This window comes from Solea senegalensis, linkage group LG5, assembly GCF_019176455.1.
Source record: "Solea senegalensis isolate Sse05_10M linkage group LG5, IFAPA_SoseM_1, whole genome shotgun sequence".
In the NCBI taxonomy this organism is placed as follows: domain Eukaryota; kingdom Metazoa; phylum Chordata; class Actinopteri; order Pleuronectiformes; family Soleidae; genus Solea; species Solea senegalensis.
Genome location: NC_058025.1, coordinates 1,001,715 through 1,027,071, shown reverse-complemented (window position 1 = coordinate 1,027,071; position 25,357 = coordinate 1,001,715). Strand labels below are relative to the sequence as shown.

General features: G+C 40.1%; 3 protein-coding genes and 1 long non-coding RNA gene across 6 annotated transcripts; 2 read left to right on the top strand and 2 right to left on the bottom strand.

Moving 5' to 3' along the window:
* Nucleotides 1-267: 267 nt before the first annotated feature.
* Nucleotides 268-4,316, bottom strand: tmem127 (transmembrane protein 127). The gene is made up of 4 exons (XM_044025213.1): nucleotides 4,253-4,316; nucleotides 2,753-3,061; nucleotides 2,495-2,659; nucleotides 268-2,178 (listed from the first exon to the last, which is right to left on the bottom strand). Exons 2-4 carry the CDS (start codon nucleotides 2,988-2,990, stop codon nucleotides 1,868-1,870), a joined length of 714 nt encoding a protein of 237 aa, XP_043881148.1. The 5' UTR covers nucleotides 2,991-3,061; nucleotides 4,253-4,316; the 3' UTR covers nucleotides 268-1,867.
* A 266-nt stretch (nucleotides 4,317-4,582) lies between these two features.
* gle1 (GLE1 RNA export mediator) lies at nucleotides 4,583-11,703 on the top strand. Of its 2 annotated transcripts, XM_044026185.1 has the most exons (15): nucleotides 4,583-4,761; nucleotides 5,686-5,928; nucleotides 6,089-6,247; nucleotides 6,335-6,483; nucleotides 6,694-6,754; nucleotides 6,940-7,197; nucleotides 7,525-7,750; nucleotides 8,137-8,249; nucleotides 8,337-8,549; nucleotides 8,633-8,823; nucleotides 8,929-9,058; nucleotides 9,344-9,448; nucleotides 10,114-10,196; nucleotides 10,290-10,353; nucleotides 11,217-11,703. In XM_044026185.1, the coding sequence occupies exons 1-15, from the start codon at nucleotides 4,663-4,665 to the stop codon at nucleotides 11,283-11,285; spliced, it is 2,163 nt and encodes a 720-aa protein (XP_043882120.1). In that variant the 5' UTR covers nucleotides 4,583-4,662; the 3' UTR covers nucleotides 11,286-11,703. The 2 variants fall into 2 exon arrangements, with proteins under 2 accessions (XP_043882120.1, XP_043882121.1); XM_044026186.1 differs by lacking the exon at nucleotides 11,217-11,703 and having other exon boundaries at nucleotides 10,114-10,348.
* Nucleotides 11,704-14,101: 2,398 nt separating this feature from the next.
* On the bottom strand, nucleotides 14,102-16,924 carry LOC122769567. The gene is made up of 3 exons (XR_006360447.1): nucleotides 16,745-16,924; nucleotides 16,414-16,522; nucleotides 14,102-14,449 (listed from the first exon to the last, which is right to left on the bottom strand). It is a non-coding gene; the product is annotated as an uncharacterized LOC122769567 (long non-coding RNA).
* Nucleotides 16,925-17,893: 969 nt separating this feature from the next.
* anxa1a (annexin A1a) lies at nucleotides 17,894-25,238 on the top strand. 2 transcript variants are annotated; one of them, XM_044026189.1, is made up of 12 exons: nucleotides 17,915-17,946; nucleotides 19,572-19,642; nucleotides 21,205-21,295; nucleotides 21,374-21,468; nucleotides 21,553-21,666; nucleotides 21,813-21,903; nucleotides 22,165-22,244; nucleotides 22,953-23,097; nucleotides 23,471-23,566; nucleotides 23,645-23,703; nucleotides 23,786-23,902; nucleotides 24,697-25,238. In XM_044026189.1, the coding sequence occupies exons 2-12, from the start codon at nucleotides 19,583-19,585 to the stop codon at nucleotides 24,754-24,756; spliced, it is 1,008 nt and encodes a 335-aa protein (XP_043882124.1). In that variant the 5' UTR covers nucleotides 17,915-17,946; nucleotides 19,572-19,582; the 3' UTR covers nucleotides 24,757-25,238. The 2 variants fall into 2 exon arrangements, with proteins under 2 accessions (XP_043882122.1, XP_043882124.1); XM_044026187.1 differs by having other exon boundaries at nucleotides 17,894-17,946; nucleotides 23,471-23,703.
* The last annotated feature ends 119 nt before the right edge of the window (nucleotides 25,239-25,357 follow it).

Sequence of the window (25,357 nt, the reverse complement as noted above, 5' to 3'; positions counted from 1 at the left end):
CGTCTGAATATTTCTGTGATGTTTATTCGTCATCATCATCATCACATTCTCTCATAATGGACAAAACTGAAAAGAATGTCAGATTATTACAAAATGTCACTTCATGTTGTAATAATCTGACTTTTTTAATTTCATAACCTTCAGTCCGTTGACGTCACATTTTGAACGTCGTCAGAGCAGGAAGTGAAAAAAACAGCAGCTTCTCTCACGGAAACTCGTCGTGATCTCGTTTTAATTCAGTCTGAAATAATCTGCGTGAAATCACAGTTTGAGAGAAGTGAAGCAAAATTTGGCATTTACTTTATTTTTTAGGTATAAACGTTTAATATTTACATTCTGTGATGAAAAGTCGAGTCAGTGACAGTTTAAGAAAAAACAACACAAACAAATTACAACAAGAAGAAGAATCAGCGCGTCTTTTTTATCCTGACAGATTAAACAAAAATGTTATTAAAATCTGCCAGGATTAACACACACATACACACACAGACTAAATTTCACTCTAACTTTTTTATAAAAAACAAAAAAACAAAAATCTGCCACGTCATCATTTTTTTGTTTTTTCAAGTTCACGTGAAACAAAATAAGACTGAAGCGAAGAAAGAAACACGGCACAGAAACGTCAGAACAGAACAGTCAATTTTGATATTTTTATATAAAGAACATTTTCTGGTTTTTTTTTTCAGTTCAACGTCTAAGGAGAAAAACTGGGTTTGTAGTTTTGGCAAAAACGAGCGTCAATATTTCACTTTTTACGTCTTATTATCAGAACACGAGCAGAAAACAGCAAATCTACAGTTAAAAAAATCAGTCATAAAATGTTTTATTTGTCTGGGTTTTCATCAAGATTCAGAGTGAAAACTGTGATTTTACATCTGTTAAGTTCTGGGATCTTTGACATTTTGAACAGAATAATGTGTGATTTAAAGTTGTTTTTTTTTATATATATTAACAATCAGAAAAGTGCAAATTTTCAAATCAAAATGGCTTCTACAGTTAAAAAAATCCGTTTTTTATTTCACTGCGTTAAAAGTTTGTGGTAAAAAAATTCAAATATTCTCAATCAAACAATTTCCCCCAAGAAATGGCAGAAATTTCAGAGTGAAAACTGAAATTCTGTTAATGTCTGTGATCTTTGACATTTTGAACAGAATAATGTGATTTGAAGTAAACTTCCAATCTTAATCGTCAACAAATTGAATGTTTTTTCAATCATTAAAACCAGATGATGTGATTTTTGAATATTTATCCATTCCATTTAGATTTAAAAGTGCAAACATGTTTACTGTGTTTTCTGGTTGTTTCGGATTAAAACAAATACAGAAATAATTATAAATGATCATGAAAACATTGTTAAAACGACACAAATCTGAAGGTGAACTAAAACTTTTTCACTCACACTCACACTCACACACACACACACACACACACACACACACACACACACACACACACACAGGGAAAGAAAACTCCATCCACGTCCAGAGAAGAGCTCGAGTAAACGTCATTGATCGTTGATCGGTGGCCGTGTCATTGATTATCGGTGATGAGTGGAGTCCAGTCAGGTTTACATGTCAGGACTGAGATCCTTAAAAAGCCATTTACACGCAAATTACCAACAAAAACTCAGTGGTTAAAGAACGAAAAGGAGGATTTTTTTTTTTAAATCTGCCGCCGCTAAACAAAAGCTTTCATGCGCCGTCGCTCAGAGACGGTTTCTGCTCACGCCGCCGTCTTCACAGAGAGGATCTTTGAAATGTTCCGTTTGTTTTTGCTCATCAAAGCCAAAAAAGCCGTGCTGAGAGAGAGAGAGGGAGAGAGGGAGGGAGGGAGATAAAAAGGGAGAGAAGCGAGTGCTCGTGGCGTTTTACGGCGTGTACGCGGGCGGCGGCTGGAACTGGTTGGCGACGTCGTAGTCGGCGGGAAAAGTCTCGCTGCTGTCCTCCATCTCCGACAGCAGCTCCAGCGCCTGCTCCTCCTCCTCGGTCGGGTAGTGGCGCAGCAGGTTGGCGGCCGTGGCGAGGATGGAGGCTCCGCCCGCGCCCGCCACCAGGTAGAAGCTGATGGCGAAGGTGACGTATATGAGCGAGCCGTGATACTTTTTGTGCTGCTGCTGCAGAGACAGGATGAGCTCCGACGCCCAGTAGCAGAATCCGATGACGGTGGCGCACTGCAACACTGAGGAGAGACGAGGCGGAGTCAAAACTCCAGCTGCAACTCTGACTGTTATCATAATAGATTCATCTGATGTTCATGTCTTTATCTCACTGTTAGAACAGGACACCACTCACTCTCCCACACCAAACCCCAGAGAGAAAATCAGTGATTTTAACAACACGCACGCACGCACGCACCCCCCCCATGGATATTGTGACATAATAAGTGATGTCTGTGTTTGTATAGTGCCAAAAACTCATATTATTCAATAATATGAAATGTTTACTGATTCTGTCCCTCTCTAACAAACCAATAGATACATCATTTAAAAAAATACCTGTGAGAATATGTGCAAATGCGTATCTGCGTGTTATTTTTAGCGCCGGGTGTTTGGGTCCAAACACGTCCAGGAGGAAGGCGGTCAGGCTGCACAGGATGCCCAGGAAGCAGAAGGCAGCAATGACTCGCAGCAGCAGAACAGTCTGAGGATTCACACAGTAATCTGAGGACAAATCACACACACACACACACACACACACAGAGTTACTGCTGAGCTCCAAAAGGATCATTGTGATCTGCTGCTGCTGCTTCTCACCGTCCAGTAGCTTTGGGTCGATGTAGCCCAGAACGTCAGCCACGCCCAGCTCCTGCCTCGAACAGGTCCCACCGTGCACGCGGAGCCACGCCGGTTCCGCCAGGGCCGTGCACAGCGCCGTGATGGACAGAGCTCCGGGCAGAGCCGACACCAGGCTCCGCTCCGGCTGCTTTGGCAGGGAGGTTCCCGCTCTCCTCCTCCTTCCTCCAGGAGCCGCAGAACCCGGTGGAGCGTACATTCTCGACGACACAGAGATAACCTTTGTTTAACCAAGTGAGAGCAGGGCTCTCTCTCATTCACAACGCTGTCCTGTAAAAAACAGTTTACACAAAATAAGACAAACGAGGGAAAGAGCAATAAGTTACGTTTGTGATTCATTCAATAATCCAGGACGTACAGCATGTTTTTGTTTACTACTAGTAATCAACTCACTGTCTCGGTCTAATTTCCCTACTGTGGAACAATTAAAGGGATTCTCTTATCTTAATTTGGCAGAGAGAGATTAAGGCATATTATTGTCTTGTTTATGCAGTTATTTAATCATTTATTTAACAGATAAAGGTCCTAACTTGGGACTGGAGTTGTAAATATCGGCAGATATTGACTTTAAAAAGTATTATCAGATATTGGCAAACACACTAAGATCTTCCAATACACTAACGCCCACTACAACTATTTATTTAATAATACATTTTGCTCAGTGAAGAAATGTACATCTATATCTGCTGCAACATCAGCATGAACAATATCGTTAACAACAAAAGAGACTAAAAATGACCTCAGTAGTTATCGGCCCATGCATCGATCCCAAAATGTTGGCAAAAGTCCAATAACGTGCATCTCTATTGTAAATTATCAGTTGCTATAAACTATCCCTGCTCTCTCGCTCTGTCTTGGTTTATGTTAAACTGCATTGTCCTTGTTACATAAATGCATAAAAACAAGTATTTCATTATCAAAAGTCATGTCATCACAATATTATTACATGTTTTCATAGTATTGTGTTGTCTGAATATTAATATGACTTTAATGTACTTCCCACACGTGTATATTATTGTTTCTATTCTTATTTTCCTCTGACTTCAAAGATTTGACACTGGTCAACTACAATAGAAGCTGTTAGCCCGCACAGCTAACGATGCTAGCAGCGCTTTGTCCACTTTGAAGTCTACTGTTCTGAACAAAGTGTAACATTACAGCTCCGCGTCACTCATATGAACATGTTTGAGTGCATAAATGTCAGGAACGCGGTTGATATTGTGAGGTTTAATGGTGAATTCAGGCCTTTTCGTTACTGTCTGTTCATCTGTTGTTAGCGTCCGAAGCTAGCTCACGGCTAACGCTGAAATATCACCGGTTACCAAACAAAAATGAACACAACTCAGGCGAATTGAATCACATCGAACACGCCGAATGACCTCGAAGCGTCATGTAGTGAAAACGTAACGATCGGTTTGTTAGAAACACAAAGAAAAGAAGGATAATAAATAAAGAGCTTACGCTGGCTTCCTGTTAAACACCAACTTCCTTGTTCACAACATTCTTCTTCGCGGATTCATTTGGCTGCAGGCTGATCGTGAGTGCTGCCCATCGGTGACACGTCAGAACACAAACAGCGGTCGCTGATCCAGATTATTAAAAGACGGATTGATTTTTTGTCACAGCAATACATTTCATCATCATCATTATTCATTAAATCATTTATAATAATGTACTTTATATTCATTGATACATGTGCTTTGTTTGGATTTTTTTTTTCCTTTGATATTTTTTCCCTGAATTAATGTGTAGCCGGAATTATAGAGCCGCTGCGTTGTTTCCGGTCGGACAGTAGTTTGACGTGACCCCAGAGTGGCGCGTTGAACCTGCGGCGTCGGTCAGTTTATATTAATATTATACATTCTGTCGCGATGCCGAGTGAAAGTTTACGCTGGGAAACTTTGGAGGCATTAAAAAACTCCCCGAAGGGAAAAATTTCCTTTGACCCGCACTGGTCCGAACGAGACGAGGTGAGTTTTAATGGTCCTGGTAACGTTAGCATGTGAGCTAACGTTAGCCACTGTATTCGTTGACGTCCTCTTCGCACAGTTTACTAAAAAACAAGCACGAAAGCAAAAACGGTGATGAAAATGTTATTATTTTATCATGAATATACTGTATAATTTAAAAGCGTATTCACGAATAAACAGCGGTGAGTTCCCAGCGTTATAAATGGACACGGTCATGACTTGAATTACAGCAACAGACCGAGAATAACATTTGAGGACAGATAGAAGAAGTCAAGCACCAACTGAAAATACCTGTGCCTACCTTTTATAACTCGTGCCACAACTATGTACACTATATACATACATTATACATACATTACAGTTATAAGCAGAAATATAAAACAAATCAGCTACCAAAAAGGCTAGGGTTTAAAGAGTTTAAAACGTGAGTGATTTTTGGATTAACAGGGTTTTTTGTGGGGACGAATAAATGATTATAACACAATTATCTTTGGTTCACTCCAACAGTCTTGCTGTTCAGGCTGTTTCTGTATATTCATATTTGTTTGTATTTTGGCTGCAAAGAACGGGTGATTATTCTGTTGATTATGCTCTTGATTCATCGATTCATCTTGTTTTATAGACCAAACGGGTCTATAAAATGTTGATCAGTGTTTTTCAAACCTGGAAATGATGATGTTCTTAAATGTCTTGTCCACAAACTAAAACCGATTTAATGATTTCATTGTTTTATGGAGCAAAGAAACTAAATATTCACATTTAAGAAGCTGAGAAATCAGAGAAACTTTATTGAATTTTTAAAAAAATAAAAACCAAGTTTGTCTGTGTTCATACTGTGTATTTATCTATTTTATATTATTATTCCGTGTTCATACTGTGTATTTATCTATTTTATATTATTATTCCATGTTTTTGCTCTCACAGAACATCATGGTTGGTTGTAAAGAGACCATCTGCTTGTCCTCGCACTCTGGGATCTTACTGGAGCGTCTCAGCTCCTCGACGCTACAGAAGTCCTTTTGTCTGGACTCCATCTCTGGATACTCCAGTCCTGGGCTGAGTGAGGAGATCCCAGCCTCGTTTTCCTCCACGGGTTCAGTTTCTGACACCAACAGGAGGCAAAACACACATTCTAATGGCTTGTCTGGAAAAACAGAGCATGAGCAGGCAAGTTTTACACTGAATATTGCAGTTTGTTCTGTTTTCTGTTTAAATTGCACTTTAAATATGGCAAATTAAGGTATCTGAGATTGTGACACCTCAAATATACATATATGACCAAACCCTAATCGTTTCTTTTTGTTTTCCTCATGTTCACGCACTGCAGGTTGTTAGTGATGAGGTAAAGGATGAAGATCCAGACATGGATGTCGGTGAGGTTTCCAGTCCTGCTTCGTCGTCCGCCATTTCCCTGCTGTCACCTAAAGCCATGGAGGTGGCCGGACGCATCATCAAGTTTGAGGAGGAACATCGAGAGAAGGCCAAGGTCAGACGCAGTGACCTGTCTGTGTGTGCGTGATTTATGAGGTGTAATATAACGCCTAAATCTCTGCTCCCTCACCCGAATGTTCAGATGGCGCTCAGACGGCGGCAGGAGCAGCAGGAGAAGCTGGTGGCGGCGGCGGCGAGCTCAGAGTCAGAGCAGTTGAAGCGCTTTGAGGAGTTCATGGAGCTGAAGCAGCGGCAGGAGTTTCAGAGCATGCGGGACATGATGGAGAGAGAGTAAGAGACAACGTCGGCACTTCATTTATTCATGTCACATGAGATGGACGTCTGTTAGCTTCTTAAAGATGTTCCTCTCGTCCAAAAACGCTTCTTCAGTTGTGATTTTTAAACCCTCGGTGGCATCCTGACGATCATCAACGTAACGATCATGAGATCATGTGGTCATGTGATGTGAACTGGGTGTTGATTTTCTCCCCCGATCTGTAGAACCAAAGAGAGCATCGGGCGCCAAGAGAAGCTGAAGGAAGAGCAGCGATACAGAATGAAGGTACGATCTTCAGATGAATTCCACGATAATGTTATTGCTCTTTTTAAAGGTCTGAAAACTCCACAATGTGGAAAACGTGGATGGAATTGAGTCATTGGTTTAGCTGAGATTAGTTAACGTTAACATAAATGGTTATGAGCAGCCTCACAGGTTCTGTTCAGTCAATTCATTTTCTTCGTTGTCAGATCCTGAACCTGCGGGTGCGGGAGGCGGAGCTACAGCGGCAGCGTGAGGCGGAGCTGGAGCGGCAGCGGCAGACGGAGGGTAAAGAGAGGCTTCGCAACCTCAACACTATCCAGGAGGAGGTTCTGCAGCTCAACCTGCTGCTGGAGCCCACCACGCAGACCAGGAGCGACCTCCCTCCCTCCAGCCTCAGCTCCTACAGCAGCCGAGGGAACCAGCTGTGCTCGCAGGTGTCCGAGGTGGTGAGGAAGACCACTGAGGTCAGTTTGAGTCCAGGATTAAAGGGGACAGAGAGTTTGTCCTCCTTCTTCTTCTTGTTTGTCTCCTTTTGATCTTTTTATTCTTTGCATTCAAACTTTATTTTCTCACCTAAATGTTTATTTGACAAATATTCATATTGTTTCCATTTGATTTTTTTTTTATTTAGTTCTTTGTAAATTATTTTTATTTTCATACATTTTATATTTACTCCACAGTACAAGGACTTGTAGCTTTCATTAGTATTAAACAATTTAATCACAAAACACACATTAAAGATTTATTTGAAATCATTTGTGTTGTGTGTCCGTGTCTGTGTCTGTGTGCAGGGAGCGTTTCCCAGCGTCGAGGACATGACCGTGGCCGAGCGAGCGCTCCACGAGATGCGTGCGCTGATCAGACTCATGCAAGAGGCGGTCGCCAGGGTTCAAGAGGAGAAGAAGAAGAAGGAGGAGGAGGAGGAGGACGCTCGCAGGAAGCAGGCGGAGCTTCAGGTGCAGCAGGAGGAGCAGAAGAAGGCAGCGCAGTCGGCCAAAGAGAAGGCACAGAGGAGAGGTGAGGAAGACATTTTCTTAGTTAAAGCTAAATTAACCGCTCACTCTCCCACACCAAACCCCATAGAGAAAATCAGGAATTTTAACATCACAAACACAGGAGTTGTTGATCCACTGCTGCCTCCGTCACTAAGTTCAAATGTCTTATTTTGTTAATTCGGCATTTGAAATATTTCATTTAAACTTAATTTAGTGACACAAAGTGACCACACGAGGCAGCAGTAAACCAGCAGCTCCTGTGTCCCGCGAGCTAAAATCACTGATTTTCTCTATGGGGTTTGGTGGTTTACAAACGTCAGTGTCCTGTCTGTCTAACGCTGTGATTTCTCCTAATTCTACATTTTCTTCTACCTTCAATAACTCATCACACTGCCTGTTCTCCTGCAGGGCTGCAGAACAGCGCTGAAGACAGCACTCTGAAATGGTACAAGAACCTGCAGGAATCGGCCGCTCGCTGTGCCGAGTCCTTCGAAAACCTGAACACTCCGAAAGACAACGCGGTGCGCTCGCCGTCTCTGCGTCCACTGTCTCTAAAGTCACTTCCCAGCAGCTGATTTTTCACGTTTCGTCTTCTTCTCTCGACGCAGACAAAGAAGCTGAAGCTGGAGCTCCAGAAAGCAGCGACCATCCCCGTCAGTCAGATCGCCAGCGACTCGGGATCACAGCTGAGGGAGATCTTCGATAAGATGGACAAGCTGCTGTCGGGACAGGCGGTGGTGTCCAGTGGCAAGTCTGTGTCCACCTCCCAGCATCCTCAGGGGCTGGAATTCATCAGCTACAAACTGGCTGAGAAGTTTGTTGTAAGTCCCATTTGACGTCGTTATTTGGAGTTGTTCCACCTCTCACGGTGCCGGTGACGTCTGAATCCGTCTTCTCTGCACAGAAACAAGGAGAGGAGGAGGTGGCATCGCATCACGAGGCAGCGTTCCCTATCGCCGTGGTGGCGTCTGGCGTGTGGGAGCGCCACCCTCGGGTGGGAGACCTCATCCTCGCCCACCTGCACAAGAAGTGTCCGTACGCCGTCCCACACTACCCTCCGATGAAGGAGGGCACGTCCGTGGAGGCGTATCAGAGGTGAGCCTCGTACAAACGCGGTGACGCCGCACATGCTCACAGACCGCTCATCCCGCGCTCATCCCGCGTTCATCCCGCGCTCATCTCATGCTCTCTCCTCCTCAGGATTCTCGGTTACCGCGTGGACGACGGCGGGATGGAAGGTCAGGACAGTTTCTTGAAGAGGATGTCCGGGATGATCCGACTTTACGCTGCCATCATCCAGCTACGGTGGCCCTACGGCTCCAAGCAGGCGGTAAGAAAGAGTTGACATGATATAAACACACAGTTCTGGTTTTGTGGAGTGAGGTTGTATGAGGTTCTGACACATGTTTTAATAATTGGAGTTGGATGTGCTGTGAGCGTGCAATGTCACTGATTTTCTCTATGGGGTTTGGTGTGGGAGAGTGAGTGTTTTACAAACTTCACTTTCCTGTTCTAACAGTGAGATCAAGACGTGAGACGCGACGTTCCTCGTGTCTCACGCTCACAAACCCTGACTCTGCCTTGAATCTTCTCTTTGTTCTGTGGGTTTTCTCAGCCTCTTCCTCACGGTCTGAACCACGGCTGGCGTTGGTTGGCTCAGATGTTGAACATGGAGCCTCTGGCCGACATCACGGCGACGCTGCTCTTTGACTTCTTGGAAGTAAGTCCTCGTCTTTCACGTTTAAAACCTCCAGTGTGACACATTGAGCTTTACTAAACATCAGACATGGAAATCTACAGTCGATTGACTGATGATGATCAATCATTTTCAACATTTTATGCACCAAACTAATCGATTAATCAAGAAAATAATGAACAGATGAATCTTTTATGAGAATCATTATTTGCAGCTCGTCTCTGAACACACTGCTGTCAACTGTAATGGTACAGTCCAGAGATTTCTACTTAAAGGTTCAGTTTGTAAAATGTAATCCGTGAAGTTTCTTCTCTTACTGAGGACTTCTGTGTCCAATCCAGTCCAACTTTATTTATAAAGCACCTTAAAAACAACAGCTGCTGTACATCAGAGATAAATCGAATCTAGAATCATGAAAGTCCTTAAAATACGGCTGCTGTGTACAAACACCTGATCGTATGAAGTGTAATTATTTCATCTTCAACACACGACAACTTTAAGTTAAAGAACAGTGAACTTTGACTCCAGTTCATGTAAAATTACTGGTTTAGAAATGACTTATTTACTTTAAACATAGAAAAGGAGTTTGTGAAGTGACAGCAGGTGTCGCTGTGGAGCTGACTCAGCTGTGTGTGTGTTTGTGTGTTTGTGTGTGTCTGTGTGTGTGTGCGCGCGTGCGTGTCCCTCAGGTTTGTGGTCACGCTCTGATGAAACAGTACCAGGCTCAGTTCTGGAAACTCCTGCTGCTCGTCAGAGAAGAATATTTCCCCAGGTAAACACTTTGACTGTGAATATCTCACACACACATCAGTGACACTCACCTGTCTGTCTGTCTGTGTGTCTGTCTGTCTGTGTGTGTGTCCAGGATCGAGGCGGTGACCAGCAGTGGTCAGATGGGCTCCGTCATCAGACTCAAACAGTTTCTCGAGGTTTGAAACTCGTCTCTGCAACATTTCATGATAGTTGAGGGTTTTAGGTTTTTAAGTGGTTCTGACTCAGAGTCGGAGCTGACAGTGCTGTGAGCGCCCCCTGCTGCTCAGAACCAGCCTCTTAAAAAAGACATTTCTGTGATAAAAATCTATTTATTTTGTTTATATATTATTTATATACAAACTAAAACAACGTGTGAAGATGTTATTTGCTTATTTGAGTTAAATGACCTTAATTCCATTTTTTTTGGTAAAGTTTCTAAATATTTTCTTTCATCTGTGCACAAATGAACAATTATTAGAGATGAATGTGTTAAAATGGGTCATTATTGTTCATTTAAAGACTTTTTAACTCTTTAATATTTATTTATTAGCTTTGTCTTCCAGACTTTACCTTAAAGACGTGAGACATGAAGAGAATTTGAAACCAAACCAAAGATAAATAAAAACAAATCATGATGCACTAAAAACACATTTCACTCGATCTGCAACTATTTGTCATTTATTAAATAATTGCAAATTTGAGTGTTTTTATTAATAATAAAAGTAAGAAGTTTGGTTTTTCAGTTTCTTAAATGTGAATTTTTTCCTCCACGTAACAAAGAAATCATTTAAACGGAATCATTTTTTCAGGTTTGTGGACAAAATAAGACGTCTGAGAAGAACATCATTTAAAAAAACAAACAAACCTGAAATAAAGCTTCAAATTACATTCAGTGTTACAGTAAAAATATTAAAATACTGTGACAGAACGATGTATTTTAGTTATTATTCGTTCACTTGTGGCATAATTTACAATAAATCCCCTCTTTTTTTGCACCTTTGCTGATTGTGTGATTACTTTTTTTCTCTTCTTCACACAGACGTCGCTGCACAGTCGTCAGATCCCTCCTCCCAAAGGTCAGCTGACCTCCACCTTCTGGAGGTCATGAGAGAGAGAGAGAGAGAGAGAGAGAGGTTTGGAAGGAGTTTTAGAGAGAAAAACACGAGAGACGTGGAACACGAGGACGCCTCCGTGTCCTCGTCCTTCAGCGAGTTTCTCTTTCACACTCAAACCTTTAGTTTGACAGAAGTCATTATTTGATAAGATGAAGTCACTACAGGACAAATGTCTCTGAAAACACTGGACCTTTTTATTTTTTTAAAGAATCCACCGTGTGGAGCAGCAAGTTTCAGGTTCAGCGAGCGACAGGTGTTTGGTTTACAGGTCGACGTCACTTTACTGCGACAGATGTTACGAACTCTGCTTTTTGTTCCTGTTGTTTATTAATCAGCAGAATTATGCCGTTGATGTTAAAATCGCTAAACCAAATATTCATGAAATTAAAACATTGAGAAGATCTTTTTAAATCACGTCTTGCTTTGTTTTTTGAATTCAAAATATAAAGATCATTTGCATTCATTTCACATACAAAACTATAAGAATGTCAAATATAGAAAAATACAAATGTGTAAAAATGTGAATAAAAAATACAACATTTAAAAAGTAACAAATGAAAGAATACTCCAACAATACTGATATTACAAACACTACTCAAAAAACATACGAAAAGAAATAAAATATTGGATGAAATTATTGATAAATACAGAGAAAACGGTCTAATATTACAATAATTATATATATATATGTATTATACATATTTTTGCTATATGGAGAATGTAGAATGAATTCAAATAAATTGTAAATAAAATATAAGGACGTAAACACGACTGTAGATAGAATTCTTTTTTTAAGAAAGTGATAAACTGATGAATATGATAAGTGTGTGTGTGGTTTATGTGAAGTCATGAGGGATTCAAATGTTCATGTCAAGAGTTTTGTCTTTAAAATACAAATGCACATATTAGTAAGTCATAATTATGAGATAATAAAGATTTATGAATGAAGTGAGAGATTACCGCTGGACTTTTTCCACACCTGCTCACCTGTTATCAGCAGCAGAAAATATCAATGATTATTGAATTTTCCAGTGTGTTCTTCTTCAGCGTGTTCTTCTTCAGTGTGTTCTTCAGTGTGTTCTTCAGTGTGTTCTTCTTCAGCGTGTTCTTCTTCAGCGTGTTTGTCAAACACCATCGTCACGCGTTCGTGAAACAATGAGAAAAATGTTCAAGGATGTTTGTTTTGAACCAGATCAACGAGAAACGGTCTTTCATCACCAGAGTCCGTCTGTCTGTCTGTCACAACATGTCTTTTACACATGTTTTACATGTCTTTTACATGTGTTACATGTCTTTTACATGTTTTACATGTCTTTTACACAGGTTTTACATGTCTTTTACTCTTGTTTACACAGGTAGTTTTAATGAATGTGGGGAAATGAAAGTATCTGTTTTATTTTTCTGAATATTTCCATAACCTTCTGTCCTCTGTCTATGTGTCTTTGTCTCACAGGAATGTGGGCGTGACTTCACGCTCTCTTACTTTCCTCCCAGAAACACCATTCAGTGAAGAAACTGAAATATGTGAGGAATTATACACACACACACACATGCAGGTGACAGGGTTATTTATTGATTATGTACTGTATATGTGTGTGTATGTATGTATATATATATATATATATATATATATATATATATATATATATATATATATATATATATAAAAACAAGAAGATGGATAAAAAAAACTACATATATATATATATATATATATATATATATACATATATATATATAAACTGAGGTTTTATCACACGTCATCGAGGTTTGGTAAACAAATATGAATGAATGATGATGAAAATCACTAAAATCACTATTTAACTGTTGGAAAACTTAAAACCCCTGAATTTAAACATTAATAATGTGTCTTTATCATCAGCTCCTGCAGCAGTTTAGCATCTTGTTGTGTTTCTTGTGTTTGTGTTTTTATCCTGTGATTCTTGAAGTGGAATCACAGTTTTTGACTTTTTCCAAACCAAACCAGAATGAACATCTAAACCCTGCACGTGGAAAAACCTTGAGTGAAGCCAAAGAAGGAAGAATAGTGATAATAATGACATTGATGTGGTCGATCCTTCCAGGCCGACGACTGATGAGATGCTGATCTTCTCAGCTCAGGTGTTTCTAACAAAAGTTTCATTCTTAAAACCTTCAGTTTCCTCTTGACAGCATCTGTCGAGCTGCTGTAGACCATCACCATCTTCTTCTTCTTCTTCTGGAGACCTTCTGAGGCCCAGAAGATGATGAAGGCCAGATCATCCTCCTCCTCCTGTGGAGGAAACATCTTCACCAAGTCCAGGTTAGTTGTTCCCGCACTGCACCTCCTCCTTCCTCTTTTATCTTCTCATCATCATCATCATCATGGTTCAGATCAGTGAGGATTGAACTCAGTCTCATTTTTAATAAACAACATCACGTAGAGAAGGACAGAGAGCAAATGAAAACGATTTATTCACTCGTTATTTGGTTCAGAAAATCGTTTTTGTCCACAAACCAAAAAAGATTCAGGTTTCATGATTTTTCTTTGTTTTTTGGAGCAAAACCAAAGAAACTAACCTGTGATTCATAACTGTTCCAACTTTATTCTATGAATCAAATCAATATAAAACAAAACTCTGATCAATAATTAACAAGTAATAAAGTCAAAATGACCCAAAACTGTCAGTGTTACAAAGTAAAAACAGTACAAATGTAAAAGTACGTAAAGTAAAGGTCAGAATGTCGTTAATAAATGAATCAAATATCAGATACAAATAAAACGATAATAAAGAGTTAAAATAAATCAATAAAAGTCTTAAAGTAAAAGTCTAAAAGTAAGTTTTAAATGAGATTTAAAGACTTTATAATGAGAGGAAACCTCGCCCAACAGCTTTACATCAGAACAATAATAATAATAATAACAATGATAATAAAACAAAGACCTGAGGCTTCTGCAGCAGCTGTAGCCCGTACACGTGAGACAGAGTTCACGACCTCTGACCTGCCGGCTCCTGAGTAATGGCACGCGGCCTCTCGTCCTTCAGGTGTGGAACGCTGCCCGGTAAATCCTCCAGAACCTGAACTGCAGCTGAGACTGAGACCCGTCCAGGTCCAGGTCCAGACGACACCAGAGTCTCATCTCTGACACAAGAAGAGTCTGTGGACTCCCAGGCTCCTGACACACACACACACACACACACACACACACACAGGTCACATGACATCATCATCATCAAGTGTTGACACTTTATTTAAAAGTGTTTTCCTCCTAATCTCAGATTAAATGAGTCAGATGTCTGTGACCACACAAAGTCAACATAAGGGTCTGGGGCCACACACCGGCCCGCAAACCGGTGCCATCTGGCCCCCCCCATGTCCTCACAGGTCAGAGGTCAGAGGTCACCTCCAGTCCAGCTCACGTGATTTTAATCATAAAAATAAACCTACACATTAAAAATCTTTAACTGGGACTTTTATTTTGAAATTTTCACAGGAAATAGGATCATATTTGACTTCTTTATTTCACTCCTATAGTTTACATTTTATAATATTACGACACAAACACTTTTATACAAATAAAAACTCTATAATAATATAATAATAATTTTACATTTATGTCGTTTTGAAGCAGAAAAGAAGAAGTCTTGTATTTTTTTTGTCATTTTAAATAAATAATATATATATTATATTATAATAATAATATTATATAAAAAAATATCATTTATACAAGTGCGTGTTTGAGTGAAGCCGCTGACGTTTGGTTTGATTTATATGCAGAAGACGAAACAGAAGCAGAAGAAGCAGGAAAAGAAAAAATCTGCCGGATTTAAAAAACATCTGGATGGAAGATGGTGGAGATGACGCAGATTATTGCACAGATTACACAGGTATGAGGTCAATTCTTCTTTAATAATGTCCAGATGACGGAGTTTTGCCCTCAGGTTAAATCACATGAAAACAGAACACACACACACACAGCTGGGGTTTAAAGGGAGAGTTCGGGTTTTTTAGGGTGAACTAAAGTGAAAAACTGAAGAAAATAAAGAATAATTCTCTGTATGTTATATTTTACGTTGTTATTCAGGATCTTTGCGCTGAATCAAAATCTTTGTTTTATTAATAATTTATTAAAATAGTGTCAGTTTAATTATCTTTAAATCACATTCACAGAAATAAAGTCAAAATAAATCAGTAAGAATTTAGATTTCAAAAAAGATAAAAGTGTCTGATATTTAAGTTTAAATTTAATTAAATATGACACTCACACATATTAGATTAAGATAAATAAGAAATATAATAAATGATATTTAATAATCACATCTACAGTTTTTTATTTTCACTTCAACATAAAAGAGGTTTCACCAAAACTGTCTTGTTTTATTTCACTTATTTGACGAGTGAGTGAGTGAGTGAATTTACCAGGCTGAAATGAATTGAATGAATGGATGATTTACAGAATAACCTCAGAGCAGTTTATCATTTATAAAAGTTGAATTCACACGAGTTAAAGTCAAACTCAAAAAATGAGTGTTAAATAATTTCTGAATGTTTTTTCCATTAAAATAGTAATAATTCTTTTTTATTATTATTTTATTATCTTTATTATTTTTATTCGAGGTTTAAATCGTTTAAAAGAAGTTCCTCCAATATGGCGCCACGTATGGTTGCCTCGGTGTGTTGGTGCCACTCCTCCTCTGCCTCTACATGTCACATTATCATTACATCCTTTTTATGCGTCACATTAACGTCATTACTGTGAACTTCTGCACATGGTGAATATTTCACTCTTATTTCACTGTTAATCACTTACTGCTCTTCTGTAGTGCTCTTTTTCATCTTTTTTAAAAAAACAAACAAACAAAAAACATTTATATACTGTATATATATATATATACGTATACTGTTTAAATTTTGTATGCTTGTTATGCACCAATGACACCAGAACAAATTCCTTGTATGTGCAAATCATACTTGGCAATAAAGCTCTTCTGATTCTGATTCTGATTCTCTGGCTCCGCCTCTGTGTTTTTAATGTCCATATTTCATGTGTTCATTTCTGTTACAGGTGATGATGGATTAGAACAGATTATCTCAGGGACCAGACGAGGGCCACGAGCCTCGTGTTTGTTTCCCACTCACGTTGTTTTGCTGCAGGAGCCACAGAACGACGTCTGCCCACTTTCTTCCCCAGGAAGGTGAGCGAGTGAGAGCCGCTCTGCGCACATGAATTCACAAACATCACTGTTTCCTGTGGACAACACGCGCACACACACACACACACACACATTTGTTTACAATAAAGAGACAAACGTATTCTCTTTAACCTTTAACCTTTCACATTATTATTATGAACAGAGTAATGTGTAATCTGTCAGATTAAAAAGACGTCACTGTGACTTTAACTGAAGAATAAAGAGATTTTTTACACAGACTTAAACTCTACATATGAACACGACAAACATCAGATTACCTGCAGATTAGATTATTTCAGTCCCACTGATGCTGTGAAGACGACGACGACACTTAGAGCCTAACACTGATCCTGGTCCTGGTCCTGGTCTCTGAGTGGAACCAAACTCTCAACACTCTTTAAATATTTAATCTGCAGAGATGAAGTTTCACCTGATACACACACACACGCTGGTTTTGGTTCCTTTGTGTGGACACTCCGAGACATAAAGTATTCTCTAACCCCTTATCTTAACCTTTAACATCACCCTTATCCTAACTCTAAAACACTTGTGTGTTGACAAAATGTCCTCACAGTGATGTTTGAAAAGACACACACACACACACACACTGGTCGGTTTTCTGTAGTACGTCTTTCTGCCTGCAGGTGGCATCAGGAGAGAGTCACAAAGACAAAGACAGACTGTGTGAAACAATGTTTGCTCATGGATTCCCCTGATGGGAGGAGCTAAATCAACACTCACTGTTGACTCATTGATGTTTATTATCTCTCACTTATCACACGTCTCTGTATTTATTGATCTTATTCATCTGCTCTTAAAACGGCATTAATATTATATTTATACTTTTATTATTTTAATTGAAATATGATGATGATGTGATAATAATAAAGAAAGTCATGTGACTCACCATGTTAATAATTATATAATCCCTGATAATCCACCACTGTGCAGGGCCCCCAATCTGTCTAGGGCCAGAGCTAAGGGTAACTGAGGTCAAAGGTCAGGAAAGAACATACAGGGTTTTTAACAGGGTTAAAGTAAGGCATTTAGTTGCGATGGTTAAGTTAAGGGATAATGTAAATCATTTAGTTGTGCTGGCTAAGTTAAGTTAAGGGTTAAATCATTTAGTTGTGATGGCTAAGTTAAGTTAAGGGTTAAATCATTTAGTTGTGATGGTTTAAGGAATGCATTGTGTGTGTGTGTATGTGTGTGTTTCTCATCGGTAACACTCACTGTTGCCAGTTTGAATCCACTGACAGCGCCCTCTGCTGCTCGTCAGTGCAAATACAGCAGTGGGCGGAGTCAGGCCTGGAGGCTGGAGGCGTGGTGTGTTGTGTGTATAAAGCGGCAGAGTGTGTGTGTGTGTGTGTGCTCCACCACTGCAGCCTCGCTCTCTGTCACTCTCTCACTCACTCACCCTCTCACTCTCTCACTCCTTCCTCCTCTTCCTCTTCTTCTTCTTCTTGGACAGAATCACACGGTGAGTTTTTCTTCTCTGTTGTTTTCACTGAAACTTTGTTTAACTTTTGTGTCCAGGGTTTTTTTCCTGCTCCACATGAGAGTGAAAGAGGGTGTGGTCTGAGGAAACTGCAGCTGTTACATTGTAACGTGATTATGTTCTTATTCTTATTCTTATTGTCATGTGTGAGTGATTTCATGAAGCTGTTCATTCTTATCTTTATTGATCTGAAACGTGGAGTGGATACAATGTGTCATGCAGCTGTGTGTGTGTGTGTGTATGTGTGTGCGCGTGTGCGCGTGTTCATACAGGTTTGTGAGGACTGTAAAAAACTTTAAAAAGAACAGGAAGTGACAACATTGTGTGGAAAATGTTTTTCCCCAAAATGTCTGATTGAAGTTTAAGTTAAGACTTTTTAGGTTTTATGGTTAGATTTAGTATAAGGTTTAAATTAAGGGTAGCTTTAAGGGGTGGGGTCAGACTTTCAGGTGTGATGGTTAAGGTTAGGATAAGGTAAGGGGTTTGGGAATGCATTCTGTCTATGAGTGTCCTTAAGAATGCTGCAGAAGAATGCGTGTGTGAATGTGGGTGTGGTCAGTCTTTAAATGTTGACTGTGAGGTAAAATAGAACCCTACAGTAAATATGAGGATTATTTAAGCTGAAAAACAAACACCGCTCTCTCTCTCTCTGTATATACATGCATATATATGTCTGTTTTCACCTTAACCTTTTCTCTTTTTAACAGGTAAGAAGTTTTTTTTTACTTAAGGTTGAACAAATAACTTAAAAACAAAGTGTTTGTCATGTTTTATCACTTAAAAGTTAATAAGTGTGTAAGAATCAGGCAGAAATGTAATTACATGAATTATACTGATATTTTACACATGTTTTTTTACATACATTTATATTTTGGTCTGTCACACACATGTATTACACAAGTAAAGCATATATAAACTTAGAAAATGACTGTAAGATACTTTTTATTGTCTATTGTTGTACACTAAGGTTTTACACAGGAAGTAGTAAAAAAAAGAAAAGAAAGGTCAGTGCCTCTTATTTTGAAAGCCAGTGGTACTATGTAAGAGTTACTGTTGTGGATGAAGACAACTTAAACTACTAGTAACTAGGGGTTAACTACTGAAACTAAACATATTTTGTAAGAACAACTACTAAAACTAAAGATAACAAAATGTGTATTTTATTTTGAAAGAATAACTACTAAAACTAAAGATAACAAAATGTGTATTTTATTTTGAAAGAATAACTACTAAAACTAAAGATAATAAAATATGTATTTTATTTTGAAAGAATAACTACTAAAATGAAAGATAACATTAAAATGTCTTTTATTTTTTAAGGCTAACCACTTAAACTGTAATATAGCTTATTTTTTTTAACTCCTGAACCTGCCGTAAGCTTTTTTTTCCGACAGGAAGTCGTGTTAGGGTACTGACATTTTTATTGGACAAAATAAACCCATTTTCCAAGTATGTATAGCATGAATGTGCAATATGCAACTTCACCACTAGAGGCAGCTGAATCCCACACACTGTGCCTTTAAAGACTAAAGTCATGACATGATGCTGTTTTTGGATCACATGAGTGCTGACTTTTTCTCTCCTCCTCCTCCTCCTCCTCTCCACAGGCAGCGTCATCATGTCGTTTATCCGCGCTCTCCTGCAGCAGACGGTTTATCTGGGCATGCCCGATGACTCAGTACGTAACTTTGTGCTTGTGTTTTCAGTTGCTAAGAACAACCACAGTCGTTTCCTTTTTTTCCTCCTCCTCCTCCTCCTCCTCCTCCTCCTCCTCTCATCCTGTGGTCTGACTCTGCTCGAGTGGAAAACTTGTATCAGACACAGTCTGGAGCGAGAGAGCGAGGGAAGTGTGGAGGGAGGAGAGTTCATGGGTGTGACGTGAAGAACATGAAGCAAAGAGGGAAGGAAAAGAGGAGTGGAGCAGAGCAGGAAGACAGGACTGGGTCATTAAAGAGAAAGTGTAGTCTGGATTATAAAGATTATAATCTGTGCGAGAGACAGAGAGATGATCACACTTCTGCTCTCAGTGACTCAGTGAAGCAGGAATTTCTCCGCCCCTCCCTTTACAAATAATGTGTTATTTCTGCTTTTTTTCTCTGCGCTCTCTGAAAATGAGCGACAGCACATTTCTGTCTGTGAAGGAAACCTGACGGAGGTTTACGAGCACAAACACTCAAATAATCTGTGCTTTAGTCTTTATTTGTCCTTACATTTGGAGAAAACTTCAAGAAAACTTACAGTTCCTTGAATTTTCCCTTAACTCACAGTTTAAAGTCTAATATGACTGTTGTAACTTAACCATTCATGAGACAGTATAGTGCACCATCTAGTGGTTGATACGTGTAACTGAAACAGACACAGATACTTTTAAAGATTACAGAGTTTGAATCCACTGCTGTAGAGAGAATTGTTTTTGGACTTGGTTCTCAGTAGGTGGCGCTAATACACAGCTGTCATTTCCATTCATGAGATGTTTGGTAAATGACTAAAAATGACACTTCATGCATGTTGTTTAAAAAGTAAACACATCCCACGATCCATCTGTGGGCCCCGACCCCGTGTTTGGGCATCACTGCCCCGGAACGTGTTGGTTCAAGTGGGTGAACCAGAGAGAGAGAGAGAGAGGGACAGAAAGACAGAGAGAGAGACGGACAGAGGGACAGAGAGAATGACGGACAGAGGGACAGAGAGACAGACAGAGGGACAGAAAAGACAGAGAGAGACGGACAGAGGGACAGAGAGAGAGAAGGACAGAGAGAGAGAGGGACAGAGAGAGACGGACAGAGGGACAGAGAGAGAGAAGGACAGGTTCCTGCAAATACCCTGAAATCCTTGGTAAACGTGGGGAAGGATGTGGATTAGTCGAGGGGAGGATGTGTAAGTGTGTGTGTGTTTCTGGTTTTACTCATGCTATGGGGACCTAAAGTTGTAAACCCACTCATGTTTTGGGGACTTGTTCTGCTCATGGGGACATAACTCAAGTCCCTATAATGTCATGTATTTATTAACACTTTTACTTCATCCCTGTTCCACTGTTCACTTATTATTGTACTTTCTTATATATACTGTATATATATTATGTTGTATCATGATGTACGAGTGAAGTGAATTCTCCTCAGTGTGCGACCAATGAAGTCAAATCTAAACTAGTTTGTTTGTGATTGAGTCAAAATAATGTGAAGGCTTTTACTCTGAAGGCAGACACCGTTATGTAATAATATGTGTGTGTGTGTGTGTCAGGTGTTGATGAACGAGGGGACAGTGAGGCCGGCACCAAACTTCAGTCCCAGCGCTGACGTCGCAGCTTTGGAGAAAGCCATCAACGTTAAAGGTGAATTCTGTGAAAAACTCACAGGAAAACTGTGTGTGTGTGTGTGTGTGTGTGTGACGGTTGCTGTTGTTTGTGCAGGTGTGGACGAGAAGACCATCATTGATGTCCTGGTGAAGAGGAGTAACCAGCAGAGACAGCAGATCAAACAGGCTTATCAGCAGACCACCGGGAAGGTAACCACACCGACATACAGACCATAATAATCACACGTTTCTTAAAACGACTGTAACGTTTGTCGTTCTGTCTTTTCCTCGCAGCCTCTGGACTCGGCGCTGAAGAGCGCTCTGAAGGGAGATCTGGAGGACGTGGTTCTGGCTCTGCTCAAAACCCCGGCCCAGTACGACGCTCAGCAGCTCAAACTGGCCATGAAGGTGACACACACACACACACACACACACACACACACACGCAGTCTCAACGTCACATGACCCGCTCAAAAGAAAAGAAAGTGTAACAAAGATTTTGGAAACATTTCCAATAAGAGAGGGAAATATGAACTAATGTGTTGTCCTGTCAGGGTCTGGGCACAGAGGAGGACACGCTCATCGAGGTTTTGGCCTCAAGGACCAACAGAGAGATTGAGGAGATCAAGAAAGTTTATAAAGAGGGTGAGTGTGAACAAGTGAGTCGGAGAAATGAACGTGTTAAAATCCTCTTTGACCGATCGCTGTCTGACGAGCCATGGTTCACACACTCGTATTTCTGCCCCGCCCTGCCTGCCTGTGATTGGCTGACGAGTACTGGCCAATCAGAGACAGGCAGGATGTCCCTGATGAAAACTCAGTGACATGCTGGTTAAGAAGTTCTGGTGCTGTGAAGCGGACGCTTGAAGATCTGCAGAAGATAAATGATGATTGTTTGGTTTTCAGATTACAAGAAGGAGCTGGAGGACGACATCAGGTCTGACACCGGGGGAGACTTCAGAGCTGCTCTGCTCGCTCTCTGCAAGGTGTGTGTCTGTGTGTGTGTCTGTGTGTGTGTGTCTGTGTGTGTGTGTGTGTGTGTGACACCAGGATGTCCTCAGGGCCTGAGACAACACAACACTCGCTCCTGTAGCTGATCATGTGACAGTAAACACACTCACACCCTGAGCACACACACACACACACACACACACACAAACACACTTTGTGGTTATACACACTTCCAAAGTTATAAAAAGGTATTCATTTAATTTATTTTACGCATATCAGGTAGTATTAAAATCTAAAATCTAAAATCTAATCAAAGTTAAATCATTCACAGTCCGTGAATTAAAATTACATTTCCATGACATTTTGTATGTAATTGTGTGATGTACGTTACAAAAGAGCGTAAAACAAATAAATGAATACAAAATTCATCATTTTTACAACATGTTTTTAAATGTCCTGAAATGTTTAAACGCCTGAAGGATTTCATGACACTGGAGACAGTTCAAAGGTCACAGCAGGGTGTGGTTTTGTTTTCCAGCGTTTGAACTAAAACTTCAGGCCACGCCCACACTTTTCTGCACATCTACTCACATACTTACGGTCATTTTTACTGCATTTCTAACCATAAAAAGCAGTACGTGTTTATTATGAAAACTGAACATAGATCTGTTTTTATGTTTAAGTCCACACACGGGAATTCTGTGGGATTGATTCATCGTGTGTGTGTGTGTGTGTGTGTGTAGGCTGTCAGGACTGAGGGCGTGGTCGAGCAGCTGGTCGACAGTGATGCTCGCGCTCTGTACGAGGCTGGAGAGGGAAGGAAGGGCAAGGACTGCTCAGCCTTCATCGAGATCCTCACCACCAGGAGCGCTCCTCACCTCTGCAGAGGTCAGCTGACTCACTCACTCACTCTTTTGTGAAGAAGTTCAGAATGTGAACAGTGGGGGGCAGTGTTGCACCTCTCAGTCTGTCGTCGACCTGCATGAAATCATTAGAAGAGGAAGAACACTTAGACGTAAACATTTAAATTTAAAAGTTTATATTAAGATTTTAATATTTGACATAGAACTCAGTTCGGAATCATTTTTAAATCATTTTTATGTTTTAATTTACTGTTACATTTCCAAATATTGCTGTAAATCTGTTTAAAAATGACTTAAATGAACTGTATTTATGTTAAATGTGTCCAAATGTCCACATCACTACCAAAACCAGGTCTGAAGTGGACTGAGTAAATCCTGACTTTCTCTCTGTCCCTCAGTGTTTGAAAGATATTCCAAGTACAGTAAAGTGGACGTGGCCAAAGCCATTGACATGGAGATGAAAGGAGACATCGAGAACTGTCTCACTGCTTTAGGTAAAGACACAGACATCAAACTCATCGACACGTCTGTGCACACATTTAAACTCACACATTTAAACTCTGGTCTTTCAGTGAAGTGTATTGGAAACAGACCTGCTTTCTTTGCCGAGAAGCTGAGCGTGGCCGTGAAGGTACATTTAATATTCATATTAATAATAATAATAATAATAATCTGCTAAAGACTCTGACTGAATCTTGTCTGTGTGTTTTCAGGGCAAAAAAAAGAACATCCTGACTCGTATCATGGTGAGCCGCTCTGAAATTGACCTGAAGCTGATCAAAGACGAGTACAAGAAGAACTACGGCAAAACTCTGTACAAGGACATTCTGGTGAGTCAGCGACACAACAACAACGCAACAGGAAACTCAAACACAAAGCAACAAACGGAGTTTAGTGTCTCAGTTCAAATGACAATGATCGGATCATTATCATCAAATACAATAAGATTATTCTCATAATATTAAACATAATAATAGTTTATGCTTTTCCTCTAGTTTAATTGTCATTAGGGCCCGAGCAAGTGTGAGGAAGCTATTGTTCCTGTTGAGATTATTATTTTTGAGGGGGTTAACGTGAATAAAAACTCTTGAAACTTGAAACGGAGGTCGGGTCGGTGAAATGTATATTTTTGACGTGAGGGAAAGTGGCCAAAATTGTGCATTAAATGCTATAGTTTGGATTTTTCCTATCGTGTCTGTCACACATAGTTGTTCCGATTTTAACCAAACTTGGTAAACTTGTTGCTCTCATGATTCCAAACAAACTTCTATTGTACTTCCATTAGCTCCGCCCACCCAGAAGTCGGACATTTTAGAAAAAAACAAAATGGCTAGCACATTTGAGCTAGTGGCAAACTCGGTCCATATGTTAGTTAATGATTAAAAGGTGTGGCCTCAGCGCTCCGACAGAGTTGACATTAAAATGGCAGAAAAACTAATTTAGGATTCCACTTTTTCCACTACATGCGTGGGGCGAGGGCCCTTTCATGACCATGAGTCCTACGAGCAGTCCTAGTTTTTTACTGTTTTTGTTGAGGCTTTTATTTTGTTGAGCACATTTATTATTGCCTTCACAGCTAAATAAACAACAGTTTTAGTGACTTTTTTCTTTTCTTTTCTTTCAGGACGACACCAAAGGAGACTATGAGAGGATTCTGCTCGCTCTCTGCGGCTCTGAAAACTAAAAAAAACAATCAGCGGCGTCAAACATCAAATGTGACCAAACATCCACCACCTGTGGGAGAAAGAAATGACATTTAACCTCTTGACACATATTGTGCCTCACGCTCCTGTGCGTGGAGAGCGGACACGTCTGCTGTCTCGTCTCCACGTCTGACTGTCCTAACATGTAACGTGTAACGTGTAGAAGCAACCGGCAAAAGTTTAACACAGAGTCTGCATGGCCTCAGCTGATTTTATATATATATATATATTCTCTTTGTTTATGTTTAGTCCCCTGTTTTCTCCCCACACTCTTTTAACGCTGCAGTGTTTCCAACGCACACGCATTAGATTCTCACTCTCTACTGTTTTAAAGAGTTCCAGTCGTTATAATCGACGCTCACTCACAGAAACATCAGAAGCAAACACGTGTTAGTTACTGTTTCACTCACAGGAGTCAACTTGAAGGAGCTTGGATTTGCTGCAAATAAACCTTTTCATGAAGGCCGACGTGTGCTGTCTCTGTTCTTTCACCTGCTTTATGTGACACCGCTGGCTCGCAAACACTGGGTCGGGACTCGGGATGGGTCCCGGGAGATTTTTTTTGGGTTCCCCAATCAAATC

Bases quoted from the DNA above. Each gene is read 5' to 3' on its own strand.
- anxa1a (XM_044026187.1), top strand. From the start codon at position 19,583: ATGTCGTTTATCCGCGCTCTCCTGCAGCAGACGGTTTATCTGGGCATG. The intron at 19,643-21,204 runs GTACGTAACTTT...TGTGTGTGTCAG, and splicing joins TGGGCATGCCCGATGACTCA to GTGTTGATGAACGAGGGGAC. The intron at 21,296-21,373 runs GTGAATTCTGTG...TTGTTTGTGCAG, and splicing joins GAAAGCCATCAACGTTAAAG to GTGTGGACGAGAAGACCATC.
- gle1 (XM_044026185.1), top strand. From the start codon at position 4,663: ATGCCGAGTGAAAGTTTACGCTGGGAAACTTTGGAGGCATTAAAAAAC. The intron at 7,751-8,136 runs GTGAGGAAGACA...GTTCTCCTGCAG, and splicing joins AGAGAAGGCACAGAGGAGAG to GGCTGCAGAACAGCGCTGAA. The intron at 8,550-8,632 runs GTAAGTCCCATT...TTCTCTGCACAG, and splicing joins AACTGGCTGAGAAGTTTGTT to AAACAAGGAGAGGAGGAGGT.
- tmem127 (XM_044025213.1), bottom strand. From the start codon at position 2,990: ATGTACGCTCCACCGGGTTCTGCGGCTCCTGGAGGAAGGAGGAGGAGA. The intron at 2,660-2,752 runs GTGAGAAGCAGC...ATTTGTCCTCAG, and splicing joins CGACCCAAAGCTACTGGACG to ATTACTGTGTGAATCCTCAG. The intron at 2,179-2,494 runs GTATTTTTTTAA...GTCTCTCCTCAG, and splicing joins ATTTGCACATATTCTCACAG to TGTTGCAGTGCGCCACCGTC.